Source organism: Rhinatrema bivittatum, chromosome 1, assembly GCF_901001135.1.
Source record: "Rhinatrema bivittatum chromosome 1, aRhiBiv1.1, whole genome shotgun sequence".
In the NCBI taxonomy this organism is placed as follows: domain Eukaryota; kingdom Metazoa; phylum Chordata; class Amphibia; order Gymnophiona; family Rhinatrematidae; genus Rhinatrema; species Rhinatrema bivittatum.
In genome coordinates this window covers 51,174,158-51,193,564 of record NC_042615.1, presented here as the reverse complement: position 1 = coordinate 51,193,564, position 19,407 = coordinate 51,174,158, and the positions used below count along the sequence as shown (strand labels likewise).

General features: G+C 42.7%; 1 protein-coding gene across 5 annotated transcripts in view; it reads left to right on the top strand.

Annotated features, from left to right (window-relative positions):
• Positions 1 to 19,407, top strand: part of NR3C2 (nuclear receptor subfamily 3 group C member 2) — a 531,591-nt gene that overhangs the window by 284,261 nt on the left and 227,923 nt on the right. For all 5 annotated transcript variants that reach the window (XR_003857159.1, XM_029604625.1, XM_029604838.1 and 2 more), the window contains exon 3: positions 7,122 to 7,261. Coding sequence is in view for 4 of the 5 variants with exons in the window: in XM_029604625.1 (XP_029460485.1) it covers positions 7,122 to 7,261 (140 nt within the window). In the remaining variant the exon portion in view is untranslated. The remainder of the gene's footprint in view (positions 1 to 7,121; positions 7,262 to 19,407) is intronic.

The following is a 19,407-nucleotide window of genomic DNA, read 5'->3' as shown; positions in this document are numbered from 1 at the left end:
AAAGAGGCTTGACATGTCTGAGGAGATGAAGTTTATAGAAGGTTTATTTGATTACTGATTTAATATGAGTTTTCATGTCAATCTTGGAATCAAGGTAAATGCCGAGGTGGCGAGCAATGAAAGAAATTTTGATAGGAGTATCATTAATAGATAAAGAACTAGGGATATCGAAAGAGGGGTTACCGAATATCATGATAATAGTCTTTGAGAGATTTAAGGAAAGTTTGTTGTGGCGTAATCATTACTTCACAGAAGATGGGCATAAAGTGATAAATCAGGACTGGCAAGTAGGAAATTAGAATTGGATGTCATTAGCATATATAAGATATGAGACTGCTAAGGTAGAGAGCAGCTGGCAAATGGGGGTAATATTAGATGTTAAATAGCGCTGCGGAGAGTGCCGAGCCTTGAGGTATACCAGTGTTGAGAGGAAACCAGAGGAAGTGGAGAAGTGTAAGTTTATTTGCTGGAATCGATTGTTTAGATAGGATGAGAACCAAGACATGACGGAACCAGAATTTCCAATGTTCCTGAGGTGAGAAAGTAAAGTTTCATGATTGATTGTGTGGAAAGTGGCAGATAAGTCTAGGAAAATGGATACATAAGAAGTCCCAGAGTCAAAAGGCTCGATGAATTGTGTCTGTACTAGATAAGAGAAGAGTTTTGGTGCTATGATGGTGATAAAAGCCAAATTGATATTGATCAAGAAGAGAATGTTCGTCCAGGTAATTTGAAAGCTACTTTAAGGCTACTGATTCAATGATTTTAGATAGGAAAGAAAGTGAGGAGACAGGCCAATAGTTATTATAGTCAGTTGAGGTGACTGATGGATTTTTTAGGATAGATGTATCAGCAGCAATTTTCAAGCAATGTGGCATAATACCCATAGAAAGCGATAGGTTGACAATCTAGGCAGTGAGTAATACAATGTTATCTTTGATTGATTTGAATAGAGCAGTTGAACAGGGGGTAAAGGCACAAAGAGTAGGTTTCATTTTAGATATGATAATATAGATTTCAGTACTGGCAACAAACTCAAAAGATTCCCTAGAAAAATCGGGGTTAGTGTGAGAAATAAGGGTGGCAGTAGCAGGGAAAGAGTCTATCAGATTTTGGATCTTACAATGGAAGTGATTTGCAAAAGATTCACATAGAGCTTGAGGTGAGTTAGCTTTGGGGAATTTGCCCATGGTGGAAGGAGGGTGGGTAATGGATTTAACAGTGTTAAATAGGATTTTTGAGATAAGGGTCAAACTGTGGGAGTGGAGGGCTGAAGAATGAAGACAGAATGGAAAGGGTTGAGCCTAGAGAGGAAGGGGAGAGATAGTAGATGTTGGAGGAGTTGGGGCCTGAGAGGACAAAGTGAAAGGGTCTGGCCAGGAGAGTAGGGAGAGAGGGTGGAAGGGATACTCTTACAGTGTACTTCAGGAAATTCTGCTCAAAATATTTAAAACTCTGCATCTTTGAATAATAACTTTTCTTTATTACATTTTAAATTAATTACTCAAAACTGTGATTTATATTCAGCGGTGGATTCCCGAGGTCGACCAGCCCGGGTATTCGCCGCCCAGGACACATCACGTGGTCTGCCGAGCACTGCTCTGTCACAGCCGCGCACGGCAGACCACGTGACTGGAGCGACCAGCCCACCAGGGGATGCCCGATCCCCCAATAGGCTAATCTGCCTCTCTTTATATTGTTATTTTGGCCAATATAAAGTATGCAGAATTTTAAATTTTTGTGTGCAGAATTTCCCCAGGAACAATTTAAGATAGTGTCTTGTTGTGAAGGACCACAGTGGACCGAAATCTTTGCATTTCGTGAAACCTTTTCTTGGACCAATCTTGGATCTTTTGAAGCCACAGATGTGTATCCTCACAGTGAGGATGATTTGAAAAGCATGATCCAATAAATGTTACCCGGCCCTTAAAAGTACTGAGTAGAAAGCTTTGTAGAAGTTTTGTTGTGTTGCATTTATATACTGCCTCTCTGGAACAAAGTTCACCCCAGAGTGATTTACAACATAGAAGTATTCCAAAATCTTTCACTTCTATTCTTGTATTGAATTTTAGTGTAAGTTATGCAGGGTGCTTTACTCACCTCTGCTTCCATGTACCTAATTGAAACAGGAAAGTAATAATGACTATTTTTGCTGTAGAAAGCTTTGAAATATACCATGCAGTGTTCATGCAGCGAAACTGTGAGTGTTAAACACCAGAGGAAGCTGTATGTATGTGTTGCAGAAGTGCTATGAATCAAGGCTTTAGGCTTTAGGATCCCATTTGGATGAAAATCACTGTTCATGTTAAAATTATGATTTTATAGTATCAATGTCCATGTTAATCATAGGCTCATTAGTCTTAACAAAAAAAAAAAAACCAACAAGAAATATAAATCTAATTTTCAAAAGAATTACTTGCCTAGATTATGTGTACACATAAATTTACACTGTAACTCATGACATTTTATGGGGACAGAAATTGACAAGAAATGTAAACTAACATTTTGCTGCTTCAGTAAAAATGTTCCTAATTGTGATTGAGGACTGCCATTGAATATGACCTACTCAAATCTGGCTATGGGTGAGAAACTCAAATCAGATTTGTCTTATCAAGACAGTGTGGTACATTTTGATTGGAAAAAGTGCAGGAAGTACATCTGCTTCTCCCACCAGAAGTAATTCTTTTTAAAATTCAATGTTTCAGATCTTTAATACCAGTACTCTTTATATCAGGGTAGCCAGCTCCAGGCCTCAAGAGCCATAGACCGGTCTGGTTTACAGAATATCCACAATGTATATGCATCATGTAGATTTGCATATGTTGCCTTCATTGTCTGCGAATGCATCTCATACATATTTCTTGTTGATATCCTGAAAACCAGGCCTGTTTGTGACTCTTGAGGACCAGAGTTGGCCACCTCTGCTCTATATCAACTCTAATGACTGGGAGAGCAGTAATATATTAAGTCCTTTGTTTTAGCAGAAAGAAAATGCTGCTCCTTATCTCCTCTCTCCATTCTGACTGGATAAATTGGATTGAATGACCATGCTGTAAAATGTATTTATGATACAAATCAGATATGTTCATCTTATAGTGACCTATAGGTGCTTTTTCACTTACAAAACGTCTGATTTTATTTATCGTTTTCTCATTTTCCCTCTTTGTATGGAATCCCCTATCCCTAACCCATGCAGCGTGCTTGGGTTAAACGTGCCTCACCAGCAAGAATGACTCTGAGACAGGACTCCTTGGAGACTTGCTGTCTGTGCCACTTCGTTGCCTGGCAGAGTTCATGCACCTGTGGTCACTATACCTTCCAGCAATATTACTCATCTAACCCAAATCAGAGATCATATGTTTTCTATTGCTGGTCCTAAACTTAATTTCCTTTTACTTTTATAATTTCTTAAATCTTCTATTTAAATAATTCCTTGGAATTATTTTCCATTGTTGACATAACTCTCTTATATCTTTTTTCACAGTTTTATTAATGCAGTTTGAAAAACATTTTCCACAATGTAATTCAATGCTATATTTGTAAACTGTTGTGATCAACCTATGGAACGAAGTATATAAAAAGCATAACTAAATAAATATATTCTTTCTATTCTTAAACTTGGGTACATCAACTCCATGCAGTACCCAGCCCCTACCAGCCTTTCTGTTGAAACTTCAGTTTATGTGTGGTTTTAGGGCTTAATGTCATGTGCCTTCTTATATATTATAGGTAAGCACTAAAAGTTTGCCTTACATCACCAGTATTTACTTAAAAATGAATCAACCTAACCAGGCATTCTTGGTAAAAGACAAAATATTGAATGTTCATAAATAAATAAATAGCTGTCAATGTACTACTTTGTTTCAAGCATATAACTAATAAATTGGCAAGGCCTGTAAACTTAGCAAATTAAGAGTATATATATATTAAAATGCGCTAATGTGCATTTTTAATAAATAGGCCCCATTGAAATTAATGGAGCCTATAGATAAACAATGGAGGTTAGTGTACATCCCATTTTAATAAATGTGGCCTTAGGTAAGATAAGTTGTGAGGGAACAGCATTCAGTGAGACATAGAAACATGATGGCAGAAAAAGACCATACGGCCCATCTTGTCTGCCCAGCTGTCTAATTAATTTAGCATTATAATTCTCATCACTTCCTTAGAGATCCCCTGTATTTATCCCATGCTTTCTTGAATTCAGTTACTGTTTTTGTCTCCACCACCTCAACTGGGAGGCTGTTCCACACATCCACTAATCTGTTTGTAAAGAAATATCTTCTAAGATTATTCCTGAATCTACCCCCTTTTACCCTCATCTCATGACCCCTCGTTCTACAGCCTCCTTTCCATTGAAAAAGGCTCTCCTCTTTTTTCAGTGCTCTTTTAAGTAGTCAGTCACATAGTTTCTCTTGACCAGTAGCTAGGAAAATCCTGTGTTCCCATTTGGGAAGTATCTCTGGTTCACCAAATGTCCATATCCTCTTGGACAAACAAATAATTGTTTGGTTTTTTTTCTTTGAATTAATGACTGGAAGGGGGACAGTAAGCAAATCCACGGCTCTCGTGCTAAACTTTCAAAAGGGAAACTTTGATAAAATGAGAAAAATTAAAAAAAAAACTGAAAGGAGCAGCTACACATTAAGAAAGGTGGAAAGAAGGCAAAACGATTATCGGCATGTTAAAAGGGGAGGTGAAAGAAGCTTTTATAGCTAAAAGATCTTCATTCAATAATTGGAAGAAGGATCCAACAGAAGAAAATTTGGATAATGCATAAGCGTTGGCAAGTTAAATGTAAGACATTGATAAGACAGGCTAAGAGAGAATTTGAAAAGTTGGCCATAGAGGCAGAAACTCACAGTAAAAACTTTTTAAAATATATCCAAAGCAGAAAGCCTGTGAGGTAGTCAGTTGGACCGTTAGATGATCGAGGAGTTAAAGGGGTCCTTAGAGAAGATAAGGCCATCGCGGAAAGATTAAATGATTTATTTTCTTCAGTGTTTACTGAAGAGGATGCTGGGGAGGTACCCGTACCGGAGAAGGTTTTCATGGGTAATGATTCAGAGGGACTGAACCAAATCACAGTGAACCTAAAAGATGTGGTAGACCTGATTGACAAACTGAAGAGTAGTAAATCACCTGGACCGGATGGTATACACCCTAGGGTTCTGAAGGAATTCAAAAATGAAATTTAAGACCTATTAGTAAATATTTGTAACCTATCATTAAAATCATCCATTGTACCTGAAATCTGGAGGGTAGCTAATGTAACCCCAATATTTAAAAAGGGCGATCCGGGAAACTACAGACTGGTTAGCCGGACTTCAGTGCCAGGAAAAATAGTGGAAAGTGTTCTAAATATCAAAATCACAAACCATATAGAAAGACATGGTTTAATGGAACAAAATCAGCATGGCTTTACTCAAGGCAAGTCTTGCCTCACAAATTTGCTCCACTTTTTTGAAGGAGTTAATAAACATGTAGATAAAGGTGAACCTTAGATGTAGTGTATTTGGATTTTCAGAAAGCTTTGGACAAAGTTCCTCATGGGAGGCTTCTAGGAAAAGCAAAAAGTCATGGGGTAGGTGACTATGTCCTTTCATGGATTACAAACTGGCTAAAAGACAGGAAACAGAGAGTAGGATTAAATGGACAATTTTCTCAGTGGAAGGGAGTGGGCAGTGGTGTGCCTCAGGGATCTGTATTGGGACCCATACTTTTCAATATATTTATAAATGATCTGGAAAGAAATAAGAGTGAAGTAATCAGATTTACAGATGATACAAAATTGTTCAGAGTAGTTAAATCACAAGCAGATTGTAATAAGTTGCAGGAAGACCTTGTGAGACTGGAAAATTTGGCATCGAAATGGCAGATGAAATTTAATGTGGATAAGTGCAAGGTGATGCATATAGGGAACAATAACCCATGCTATAGTTACACAATGTTAGGTTCCATATTAGGTGCTACCACCCAAGAAAGAGATCTAGGCGTCATAGTGGATAACAACATTGAAATCGTCGGTTCAGTGTGCTGCAGCAGTCAAAAAAGCGAACAGAATGTTGGGCATTATTAGAAAGGGAATGGTGAATAAAACGGAAAATGTCATAATGCCTCTATATCACTCCATGATAAGATCACAGCTTGAATACTATGTACAATTCTGGTTGCCGCATCTCAAAAAAGATATAGTTGCGATGGAAAAGGTACAGAGAAGGGCAACCAAAATGATAAAGGGAATGGAACAGCTCCCCTATGAGGAAAGACTTTTCAGCTTGTAGAAGAGATGGCTGAGGGGGATGATAGAGGTGTTTAGAATCATGAGAGGTCTAGAACAAGTAAATGTGAATTGGTTATTTACTCTTTCGGATAATAGAAAGACTAGGGGGCACTCCATGAAGTTAGCATGTGGCACATTTAAAACTAATCGGAGAAAGTTCTTTTTCACTCAACGCACAATTAAACTCTGGAATTTGTTGCCAGAGGATGTGATTAGTGCAGTTAGTGTAGCTGTGTTTAAAAAGGATTGGATAAGTTCTTGGAGAAGTCCATTACCTGCTATTAATTAAGTTGACTTAGAAAATAGCCATTGCTATTACTAGCAACAGTAGCATGGGATAGACTTAGTTTTTGGGTACTTGCCAGGTTCTTATGGCTTGGATTGGCTACTGTTAGAAACAGAATGCTGGCCTAGATGGACCCTTGGTCTGACTCTGTATGGCATGTTCTTATGTTCTTTCTATGATCTACAGACATAATGCAAGTGTCATTTCTAATAATTTCCCTCTTCAGCAGTAAAGGCCCAGTAAAGTTACCACCTCTGACCAACTATTTTGTCGGTTTTCGTAACTCATTTTATTTTTTATAAGCTAACACAATATTCCCTTACTCTACCCTCTATGACAGTGATTAACTTAAAACACATGTATAGAATAATTAATGCTGGTCTTATACATAGCACAGCAGTGATGACAGTAGGCTGTTCAGTGTTCAGGCACCTGGATTCATTCACAGCAAACCTTTGCTTTAAATTACTACTTTAACTTTGTACCATGGCCAGCATGGTTTCAGGAATATATCAGTTGAATGGCACATCTTTCTTGGTTTTTTTTTTTCAGCTCTTCTTTGAGAAGTGTATCAACTGGATCATCAAGACCATCCAAAGTCTGCCTGGTGTGCGGTGACGAAGCCTCGGGATGCCATTATGGGGTGGTTACCTGTGGCAGTTGCAAAGTTTTCTTCAAAAGAGCAGTAGAAGGTAAATTTGGAAAATATCACTCCACTTATGTTTCCTTGATTATAGATCTGCATGGGTTTTTTTTTCAGAAAAAAACATACTTGACTGAAGAATAATTGTCACTTGAGTGTCTTTCCATTTTTCACACACAGTGTAGGACTCCAGATGCTTGTCACATGTCATACGAAAATGACTTTTGGTGTAACACTCCTCGGTCTTTTTTTTTTTTTCCTATTCTTTTGTAAGCTGCAAAGCTTAAACCATTCTGTTGTATCATTTGTCAGACTTTACTTGTTCAGCAGAGACATTCACTTGCCAGTTACTTCACAGCTTACTCTGTTTGGCAGAACCTCAGATATGAACTGTTTGGTCCCCACACTTACCTTAGATTACCCTACTCTTTCCACCATGTCACAAGAAAATTAGTTCAGAGGAGTCTGGTGTGTTTTCTTTCTGTTCGAGGAGCCTGAGGCTTTTCAGTGCGTTTTTGGGTTTTAATGTATCTGGGATAAGTTCCCAGTCAGCACCTCTTTACATTATGGTAACCTGCCCTGTGTGTATTTAATTTTGTTTTCTTTTTGCAGAGCCCAAGGCTTGCCAGTTAATCTAGTGCTCCTTACTTGGCAGTAGCATGAATTTAAGTTGTTTGTTGTCTGTTGTTATATCAGTTAATGCCCAGTCAGATGTTCGTACTACAGGAATACAAGGTGCTATGTCTGTTCAATGGAATCCAAGTTTTCACAGTTGGCTTACCGGGTACCATATTTAGCAAGGCCCCAAATGTTGTTTGCATGTTTAGTTTGTTAGGTCTATGTATATAGCATATTAGGTCTATACAATTTATATAACAACAAATACATATCTCAGAAAGAATAGAGAGAAACTAGAGGGGGTTCATAGGCAATTAAACTGGTGCAGAAGAGGCAAACGTAGAGAAGAGGAGAGACTGGAGGGAGATACGATAAAGACCTTTAAATACGCAAAAGGCTTTAATGGTGTACAAGAAACAAACTTTTGTCAATGGAAGGGAAGTTGTAGAGCTATGGATCATAATGTGAAGTTCCAAGGGGAAAGACTCAGGAAAAACTGCCGGAAATATTTTTTCCACGGCAAGGCTGGTGGATGACTAATGCCATTCAGGTGCAAATGGTAGCAAAATTGAAAAATGTGTGACATAAGTACAGAGGATCCATAGTGGCAAGAGGATGGAAATGAAGTACATTGGGATAACCTGCACAAAGCGGCAGTTGCAACCCAAAACAGCAATGGCAAATTGCATCAGGAATCCAAAAAAGCATGAGGGTAACCTGCAAGGAGTAGCAGTTACAACCCAGAAACAGCTGAGTTAACCTGCAAGGGGGTGACCTGCACAGAGCAACAGTTACAACCCCAAACCAGCCTTAGTATAGCTTCATTGGGGCCTCAAAGAAGCATGGGAAGGCCCGTTGTATAATGACTATGATGGACTTGGGCCATGCTTGGGACACATTATGATAGGAGGGTTGAGAAATCAGGTGGAAGAGCCATGGAGGGAGTTGGTATTGGGTTGCATTTGGGAATTTTATATGCACATCTATCAAAAGAGGATAAATCTTAATTGGGCAGACTGGATGGGCCATTTTGGTCTTTAACTGCTGTCATTTACTATGTTACTAGGTTATCACAGCAGGCTGCTTTCAAATACAATAAATGGTACTTGTGCAAAATAACATATCTTTATTATTATATATTTTATTATTATTATATCTCTCTTCATCAATCTGGTATCCCAAGTCTCTTTTACAGTAAATATTTGGAACCTGAATATAATTAGTGTGTATAATTGGTGTTTGCATTGGTGGGACGGGTCTCTCACTACCAGTGCAAGGGAAACTCTCATCCTCCAGGTCTTGGACTGGCAAGGTTCCCAGGTGGACGGGGTATCCTTGTTGTGGCCAGAAAAGTCCCCTTGTAAAACTCAGTCTTTGCACAGTCTCCCACGTGCTCTCTCTTTCTCTCCCAGGATAACTAGTTATCTGGCTAGAATTTAGCCGGAAAAGTGAGGGAATGTTCCGGGGGCAGGCATAGGCGTTCTGGGGAGGAGTGGCATTAGCTGGAGTCACTATCCGGCGAATGCCGATGTTCAGTGTTACCCAGATAACTTATCCAGCTAACTTTGGTCAGGCCACAGACCTGTCCTAAAGATAGCTAGTTAAACTTATGCAGCTATCTTTGATAGCCAGGTATATCCTGCGGCACAACCGTACCACTGAATACACTCTGCTTGTCAGCTGAATAAAGTTATCCGGCTAACTAACCGAGCTACACAGCAGCTGAAAATGGACCATCTAATCTGCCCATTTTCCCTGCCTGTTGCAATACCACAGCTCCTACCCTGTTTCCCCGAAAATAAGACATCCCCCGAAAATAAGACCTAGTAGAGGTTTTGCTGAATTGCTAAATATAAGACCTCCACCGAAAGTAAGACCTAGCAAAGTTTTTATTTGGGAGCATGCCCGTCGCACAGAACACCAGAGCATGCAGCTGTGATTTTTTTACCCTGCAGGATTCACAGTTAGTTGTCATCACAAACCAGCATAACCAGACAACTATTCAGAATATAATAAATGTTCATTTTTTTGTTCAACAATATATGTGAATTCTTCTTCATGGAAAAATAAGACATCCCCTGAAAATAAGGCCTAGTGCATCTTTGGTAGCAAAAATTAATATAAGACACTGTCTTATTTTCGGGGAAACACGGTATTTAATGTTTGACTTTCCTCTTGCTTCCCCACGCCTCTTCATCCCGTGTTTTCTTAAGTTCCATTACTGGTTTCCCTCCACTTCCCCACCCTCTTGAAAGTTACATTTTTCTGATGTCAGTTTTTTATTTCACTGCATTTGCAAATAATTTCATGGAAGAGGCAATCTATGCAAACATTATCTCGTCATTCCTGTACATGGCCAGTTCTTCTTAACTGAAATCACACTTATATGAGATAACCGAAGTCAAGAACAGTCAGAATGAGGATTTTTGCTCTCCGATATTCTATAATGCTAGCACAATAAAGTGGACCTATCAGAAAAAGCTGTAGTAATGTAACATTCTGTACACTGAAGACTGTAACCCAACTTAGGACCAGATTAAAGAATTGGCTGAAAGTAGGGAAAAAAGTGCCAAATCTGTAAGTTGATTTGCTTGCACAGTTTTGAAATGGCTCATCTTTCATCCAGTGACTTCAATTTGTGCAGCTTTAGACCTAGATTCATCAACAAGTTATAAATGTAGTGAAAATAGCGCCCGTGATAACAAGGGGGCGTGGTTAGGATAATTTCCCTGCTCCCGCAATTTGCAATAAATTTATCGCACCAGTGCTAATTTTCGCATTGCATGCTGATAGATCCACTGCAGCCGCATTACCAGCCAAAAACGTTTTTATCACCGTTCAGGCAAAGAGAGAGGGAGAGAGAAAGAGAGACACCAATAGGGAACGTTATTTATACCACTGTAAGAGGGGGCACTTTTAACTCTGTTTGGAGGGTTTGTAGGGTAGGTTTGTGGGGGCAGTTTTACATACACAGTCAGAAGTACAAACAGCAAAGTTGACATCAATGAAGATTTTCTGTCATTTGGAGTGACGAAAGGTAAAAGAGAGTAGAGATGTGAATCGTGTCCTCGATCGTCTTAACGATCGATTTCGGCTGGGAGGGGGAGGGAATCGTATTGTTGCCGTTTGGGGGGGTAAAATATCGTGAAAAATCGTAAAATCGTGAGCCGGCACATTAAAACCCCCTAAAACCCACCCCCGACCCTTTAAATTAAATCTCCCACCCTCCCGAACCCCCCCCAAATGACTTAAATAACCTGGGTGTCCAGTGGCGGTCCGGAACGGCAGCGGTCCGGAACGGGCTCCTGCTATTGAATCTTGTTGTCTTCAGCCGGCGCCATTTTCCAAAATGGCGCCGAAAAATGGCGGCGGCCATAGACCAACACGATTCCACGGCAGGAGGTCCTTCTGGACCCCCGCTGGACTTTTGGCAAGTCTTGTGGGGGTCAGGAGGCCCCCCCCAAGCTGGCCAAAAGTTCCTGGAGGTCCAGCGGGGGTCAGGGAGCGATTTCCCGCCGCGAATCGTTTTCTGTACGGAAAATGGCGACGGCAGGAGATCGACTGCAGGAGGTCGTTCAGCGAGGGTTCCGGCGCCTCGCTGAACGACCTCCTGCAGTCGATCTCCTGCCGGCGCCATTTTCCGTACGGAAAACGATTCGCGGCGGGAAATCGCTCCCTGACCCCCGCTGGACCTCCAGGAACTTTTGGCCAGCTTGGGGGGGGCCTCCTGACCCCCACAAGACTTGCCAAAAGTCCAGCGGGGGTCCGGAAGGACCTCCTGCCGTGGAATCATGTTGGTCTATGGCCGCCGCCATTTTTCGGCGCCATTTTGGAAAATGGCGCCGGCTGAAGACAACAAGATTCAATAGCAGGAGCCCGTTCCGGACCGCTGCCGTTCCGGACCGCCGCTGGACACCCAGGTTATTTAAGTCATTGGGGGGGGGTTCGGGAGGGTGGGGGATTTAATTTAAAGGGTCGGGGGTGGGTTTTAGGGGGTTTTAGTGTGCCAGCTCACGATTCTAACGATTTATAACGATAAATCGTTAGAATCTCTATTGTATTGTGTTCCATAACGGTTTAAGACGATATTAAAATTATCGGACGATAATTTTAATCGTCGAAAAACGATTCACATCCCTAAAAGAGAGTGCATCAAGCTAGACAGCGAGTAGATTGTACAAATCAACTCCTTTTTTACCTTTCATCGCCCAGATACACGGCCATTTTATAACTTGCGGGCACACTTGTGCACGATATAAAATAGCCTGGGTGTAAGCATATGCGCGCACAATTTTATGGGGTCGATTTTACAAATTTGCGCACACGCGTACTTTTGTTCGCACACCAGGCGCAAACAGAGTACGGGGGATTTTAATAGATACGTGCGTATCTGTTAAAATCCGGGATCGGCGCGCGCAAGGCTGTGCAAAATCGGCAGCCTGCGCGCGCCGAGCTGTGCAGCCTGCCTCCGTTCGCTCCGAGGTCGCTTCGAAATCGGAGCAGCCTCGGAGGGAACTTTCCTTCCACCCCCCAGCCCTACCTAAACCCCCCCTACCTTTGTTGCCCGCCCGCGCCCCCCCCAGGAAAGCCCCGGGGCTTGCCCGCGCCGCCGAGCCTATGCAAAATAGGCTCGGCATGCACAGGGGGGTTTTGAAAGGGTTACGCGCCTAACTTAGGCGCGTAACCCTTTTAAAATCTACTCCTAAGCGTGTGTGCACCCAGACGTGTAAATCAAATTTCTCCTGCATAATTCAGGGTTTTTTAAAACCGGCTCGCATTCACGCCATGACGAGTTTCATCAGTTCATTCACCAGTTCGCCCAGTATTGAGCTAGGTCTTCCAAACCCCCCTGATTTGATAGCCTGCACTCCCCCTCGTTACCCCGACCCTTTAAACCCCTCTGAAATGGCTGGGATTTGTTTTGAGTTTTTTTGCTTTTTACAGTCACATCTCCTGCATAGTAGAAATAAAGTTACGTGGCAGGGGGCCTGGGCATGTGCTGGGGCACATAAGTATTTACGCACACATCTCTTGGCCATGCTCCGAAATGCCCAGACCATGCCTACACCACACCTCTTTTTTGAAATTGACTGAGATGTGCAGGCAGCAGGAGATATGCGTGCATCTGGGCGACATTTAAAATTTGGTCAGCACGCGCAAGTCCGTCGTCATGTGCACGCATCCCCTCATAGATGCGAGCACCGGGCTTTTAGAAACCTTATACAGTCAGACAGCCAGATCCTCTGGCAGGAATGATGGGAAGAATCCCAGTGAGGACAACATTAAAGCAGTACCTCCAAAACAGAGGCTGCTACTGGCTGGCTACAGTGCCTTGTAAAAGTCTCACAGCCTTGTACATTTATCGCATTCAGCTCTCTAAAAAATGCAAATCAAAATGCATTAAAGTAGGAGTTTGCTTCACTGATCTATGTAACATACTCTATACTTTCATCATGAAAGGATAGTTATATATATATATTTTTTTTTTTTTTTAGTTAGGGGGAAAGAGAGGGGGATTGCTTGCAGGAATTTTTGTTCTCTTTTGTCATCTTTTTAATCAGTCCTTCCCTTCAGTGTCAAGGAAGATTTTGTTACCACCCTTACACATCAAGCCAGGTCATGGACAAAACTAAAGCAACCTTCAAGTACCTCGGTGGTAAATTTCCAAGGTTAAGTGAAGCTTAGGTAAAGGAAGGTTTCTATGTTGGCCCTCAGATTTGTGAACTTCTTTGAGATGCTGCATTTAACCGTGCATTGCATGGCAAAGAAAAGATGGCGGGCAAAGCCTTCCGGTTAGTGATGGCAACTTTTCTCAGAAACAAGGCAGACAACTATAAGGAAAACCTCAAGGCATACAAAAGTCTTCCCTGCACCATGTCACTAAAGAGATGCCTCAGCTAGAGGTTTTTTTTTCCTCCAAACTGCGAGCAGTGAGCGATGAGCATAATGAACGATTTCACTGGGACACTACATAATGGGAAAATATTATAAGTGTTGTGATCCTGCCCGTGAGAAGCATGGGCAGGCTCTTACCTTCCACAGACAGCCAGTCGGGCTGCTTCTTTCTCCCTGAATCAGCTGGGGCTGTTGCCATGCGGTCTGCTCTCTGCTACTGTTCCTGCCTTCCCCCGACATGCTGCTTCAGCCCGGGTCCTTGCCTGGCTGGGAAGCCTTCCCTGCCGGTGCCTGCAGCCTGCTTCAGCTCTCTGCTCTGCCTGCTGTCTTCACGGCATGGAGCCGTTCCTGCAGTCAGCCCTTCCCCCGCTTCCTCTGCAGCCAGCCTTACCTCTCTCTGCTTCCTCCTGCTTCTGTCCTTGCAGCTGGGAGCTGCTCCAGTGACCTACCTTCACCCAGCTCCAGTCCAGGGCTGCTCCGCGGCTTCCTTGGGCCCTCCACGTGGCTGAGGACGCCACCAGCTTCCAGCTCTTCTCTCCAGCTTTCTAGGGCGCGAGCGCGCGTCTCTCTGCTCCTCTTAAAGGACCAGCCAGGTGTGGTCCCCTGCTGACCCCTCCCTGGGCGTTGTCCACCTCAGCCCTACTAAAGGGCTCAGCTTTCAGTCTGTTTTTGCCTTCGCAAGGAGTTGGTCACTCCTGAGATCCTTCGCTCCAGGAAGTCGTCCGTGTTCCAGCACTTCTGCAAGGTCCTGTGTTTCGTGTTACCTGTCGGAGCTCCTCGTCCAGTCCTGATGTCTGCCTGCCGTTCCAGTCCCAAGGTCTGTCTCTTGTTCCAGTCCTGATGTTCCTGCTGTTCCAGATATCCTTGTTGCTGATCCTGATGCTTTAACCTGCCTTGTGCTGCCAGGAGAGTAGCGTATCCTTGCCTTGTGCTGCCAGGAGAGCAGCGTATCCTTGCCTAGTGCTGCCAGGAGTGCAGCGAATCCTGCTTTGGCTGCCGGTGTGCAGCAACCAGCTTCTTTCCTGTTACCTAGATGTCGGTGCCAGATCCAGTTCCTAATCCAGTCCATATGTTCTGCCCTTCGTCTCGTCTGGCTCCTGAGCCTTCTGGCCTGTTGGGCCCTGGAGTGGCCAACAGGTGGGATTCGTCCCTGTGCTCTGGAGCTTCCGTTCCTGCCAGCCGACGGCACTTCGGATGTCAGTATCCCAGCATCGGAGTCTGCTTCGCCTGGATCTCTCCTGCATTCTCCCGCTCTCAGCGTGGTCCGTGACCAGCCTTCCAGGGCTGAGTAGGGCGCGCCTGAGACAGGGTGGTCCGCGACTCAGACCCGCGGGTGGTCTGAGTAGGGCGCCCTGAGGGACAATGCCCATGTCTTCCTTCAGCCCTTATTCCTGAGTCTTCATCTGCACCTTCAGTACCTCGCTTCTGAATCTAACTCTGCATCTTGCACCTCGTTCCTGAGTCCACGTCTGTTTCTGAGTCCACGTCTGTGCATCCGGTACCTCATCCTGAGTCCACGTCTGTGCCTAAGTCCACGTCTATGCATCCTGCACCTCGTTCCTGAGTCCACGTCTAAGCCTGAGTCTACGTTGTTCCTGAGTCTTGTCTGAATCCATGTTCCAGTCTTCGCTGCCCTGGCCTCCATCCGGCCTGCCGCTTCATGCCGTACCCTGCGGCAGGTCCGAAAGGGCTAGGAACGGTCGGAGAACTGTTCACAAGACCAACATTGCGTTGTTGGGTCTTCCGAAGCGTGCAGGTCCGGAGGAGGGCCTGTCTTCCATGTCACTCCAGCCCTGCTCCCGTCCAGCCCATGCTCGGGCATGCCACGCCTCCCGCGGCACCTCTGCAGAGCCCTCTGGGGTCGAGCCGTGGCCCAAGGACACACATCACCCAGGAGTGGGATCGCTCTCCTAGCGCTCCACAACAATAAGGGCAAATGGAGCCCATCAATGCTTGCAGACTATTGCTGGACAGTAACAAGAGATGTTCCATTTAATGAATACAAGAGACAAGACAAGAAGAGCCGAGTAGCCACTGAATAAGACTAAACTATGTACATATATAAATATATATATATACATAATAGTTTTGGGCTTTTGTTTCATATTAAATTGTATTTCTATAATCCTTTTGCTGATTTAAGTTTTAAAGTGTTATATAAACAGGACAGGTGAAATATTATGCAAGCATAAATACACAAAAAGACCTAAGTTTACAATTTAGGATTAAAACTCTACTATCTATGCACTATCTAAGCAGTAGACATTGAAGTAAAATGTAAAAACATAAATATCATGGAAATAGTAGCCAATCAACTGGTTTCACTTTCATATTTGAATTCAATAATAAATGGCACATTTTATCACTAAAGTAGACAACGTCTACAAATTTCTATACAGACCTAGAGGCCTGGATTTGTCAATAGATCCACTAGGCCTGTGCCTAGGGCAGCAAAAATTGGGGAGGGCAGCAGGCTGGTTGAACATTTATTGCCTTCCAGTTGTGCTGAATCTCATTTAGCAGAGAAGAGCTCTCATTTTCCTTATCCGGCCCCTCCCCTTCTCTCCTTCCTCAATCCCAGAACTTCCCTCCCTCGCTCTCCTTTTCTACCATCCCATATTCCTAATCTCATCCCAATTCAGTCTTCCCCATCTCCTGTCTCCTCCCATCTCCTCACCTCTCTCCATCCCTGAGATCTCTTTACCGTACTGGTTTCTTCACTTAATAAAAGGAAAATAAATTATACAGATACAAGCAATGTAATATGAAAGATGAAAAATGTTTGCCAACTGACTTTAGGATTTTGACACGTTTGCTACAGAATCTACCCCTAAGTTGCCGCAGAAAACTCTAGGTCTGTTCCTTAGATCTGCTCCCTGTTGTCCGACCTTACTTGGGGAACCATCAGTGTCTAGGAGTGGCAAATTCATAAATCTGTCACTGTTTCTTTACTAGTGTTGTCTGCCATAAATCAAATTATAATTCACTTGCTAAGTCATGTTCTTTTTTAGAGACTGTCTTGCTAAAAAGAGGAAAAAAAACCCAACAGCCCAGATCCTATTGGCCTGCTTCTAATCACTCACTATTGATTCCAGCTTGCTTTTCCAGACTGGTTATTTCAGAAATTTCAAAAAGCTATGTATCTTAGCAGAGATTTGATTTTTGATAAGTATGTGACCAGAAGTGAGAACAGGAAAATATTTTAATATGAGTTGGAGGTAGCAGACATGTCATTCCAGTGATAACCTAAACATACTAACATACTACTTGACAATGAAAATCATGCCAAATTAGTTAAATCAACATTGACGCCTCGTTTATCTGGATCCAGGGGATTCTAATTTCCCATTACAAAGTAAAACTGAGGACCTCAACACAACACAACTTACAAAACCAGGATTGGATTAAAATGTAATGATGCCTTTTGAGATATTATTCCTTGGGAAGGTTAAGAACAGATGATTGATTAATTTATCGGTTGATACTTGAAGAAGAGGTGGATCCTATTAGTTATTTTAAAATGTGGTGGAGTACTGACTTAGATAAGGACATAACGGAAGCGCAATGGGATCACATGGTTTGGCGACTCTTTAAGGGCAATTCATTATGTATGACTGTTAAAGAAAATGGATATAAAATATTGTACCATTGGTATCATACCCCTGTTTGCTTACATAAAATGAAACTCTGTTTCACGGATAGGTGCTGGAGGGGCTGTGGCGAGGCGGGATCCTTGATTTATATGTGGTGGACTTGCCCTCAGATAATGATTTACTAGAAAGAGGTCATATTGCAGATATATGACATCACTAAAGTCTCCCTTCCGTTTGACCCAGCCATAATTTTAGTATGGTTTCCTGTTCCAGATATTACCTCTTCTCGCTCTGGGGGTACTCCATTAGTGATTCATTTGCTAGAGGCTGCAAAATAAAACAATGCAGATATTCCGGTTTATACAAAGTGGAAGATTTTATTCAATGGAGATTCACACTTTTTATGTCTGGGATAAATATTACAGTGTACCATGAATTTGGGTCCTTTTCTAAATTTTACATGTGAGACTCCCAACATCAGACCTTTGTGCTAGGTTTTCCCATGTTAAGCATTATATCTGGACCTATTATTTGTGTTACCTGGACTGATTGGTCCATATCGTCTTTGCACATTGGGGTAGATTTTCAAAGGGTTACGCTCGTAACCCCGAAAACCTGCTCCTACGCGCACCGAGCCTATTTTGCATAGGTTCGGTGGCGCGCACAAGCCCCGGGACACACGTATGTCCCGGGCTTTGAAAAAGTGGCAGGAAGGGGGCAGGGTCATGGGCGTGGCGCCAATCTGGGGGCGGGGCCGAGGCCTCCAGCACAGCGGCTGTGCCGGGGGATGGTGTGCCAGCAGTCGGCCGGCAGGCGTAAATAAGTATAACAAGGTAGGGGGGGAATTTAGGTAGGGCTGGGGGGTGGGTTAGATAGGGGAAGGGAGGGGAAGGTGGGGGGGAGCAGAAGAAAAGTTCCCTCCGAGGCCGCTCCGATTTCAGAGCGGCCTCGGAGGGGACGGGGAAAGCCATCGGGGCTCTCCTTGGGCTCGGCAAGCGCAAGATGCACACCCCCTTGCGCACGCCGACCATGGATTTTATAACATGCGCGCGGCAGCACACATGTTATAAACATGTGTGCTGCCGCGGCGCACACATGTTATAACGTGTGCTGCCGCTGCCTGGCGCACACATGTTATAACATGTGCGCGCCAGGTAGCGAGCACAAATGTACCCCGCGTGCGCTTCTTTAAAAATCTACCCCTTAATGTTTTAGTTAACTTGATGAACCTTTTTGTTACCTGCGGGCAATTCTGAATTCACTTGTTGTTCAACTTTTTATTGAAGAACTCACTGTATAAGCTTCTGTTCTGTGCACCTTTGTCATTTTGAATTTGTGTTTATTGTTGTATTTTGTGCATATTTTAATAAAAAATTATTTAAAAAAAATGGAATGATGACATGGAACAGGTTGGGATTAGTTCAATAAGGCTTGGGAGTAAAAAATAATATTTTCAAGTTTATTTTGTTAATGATTTGCTGTTTGTAAGGTCATCACAACATATTTTTAGATCATTATTTTCTGTTGAGAATAAGGACACATACATAATGCTTTTTCTTCTCATTTATATGTTTAATTTATATTTTTAAAATCTTGTATTGTAATAATGGACTCAAGGCACCAAAAGATGTTTCAGTCAAACATGCCTACTGATAAGGTCATAAAGGTCTAATAGGAAAGATAAACTTCTGGTTATGACAATATATCCACACAAAGCAAAACAATTTTACATCAAGATGATAAAACCAAAATTGATTCACCTCTCATAAAATTCTCCCCGTAGAATTGTATCCACAGTCTGGTTTTGGAAAATGCCAGACAGGCCTCCAATTAAGAAGGACTTATTGCTCAAACACAAATTAAATCATAAACATAATAACACAGTAGATGACAGCAGAAAAAGACCATCTGACCCATCCAATCTGCCCAGTTAATCTGGTCCACATTGCTAAGCATATATCCCAACTGCCGGGCATAGAAATTTGACTTTCTGGGATACCACTCTCATTAGAGATAAAGACTGGGTCCTATTCCATATCTTGTACTCACCTTTATTAAAGGCAATTCTTATTGATCATCAAATAGCCTT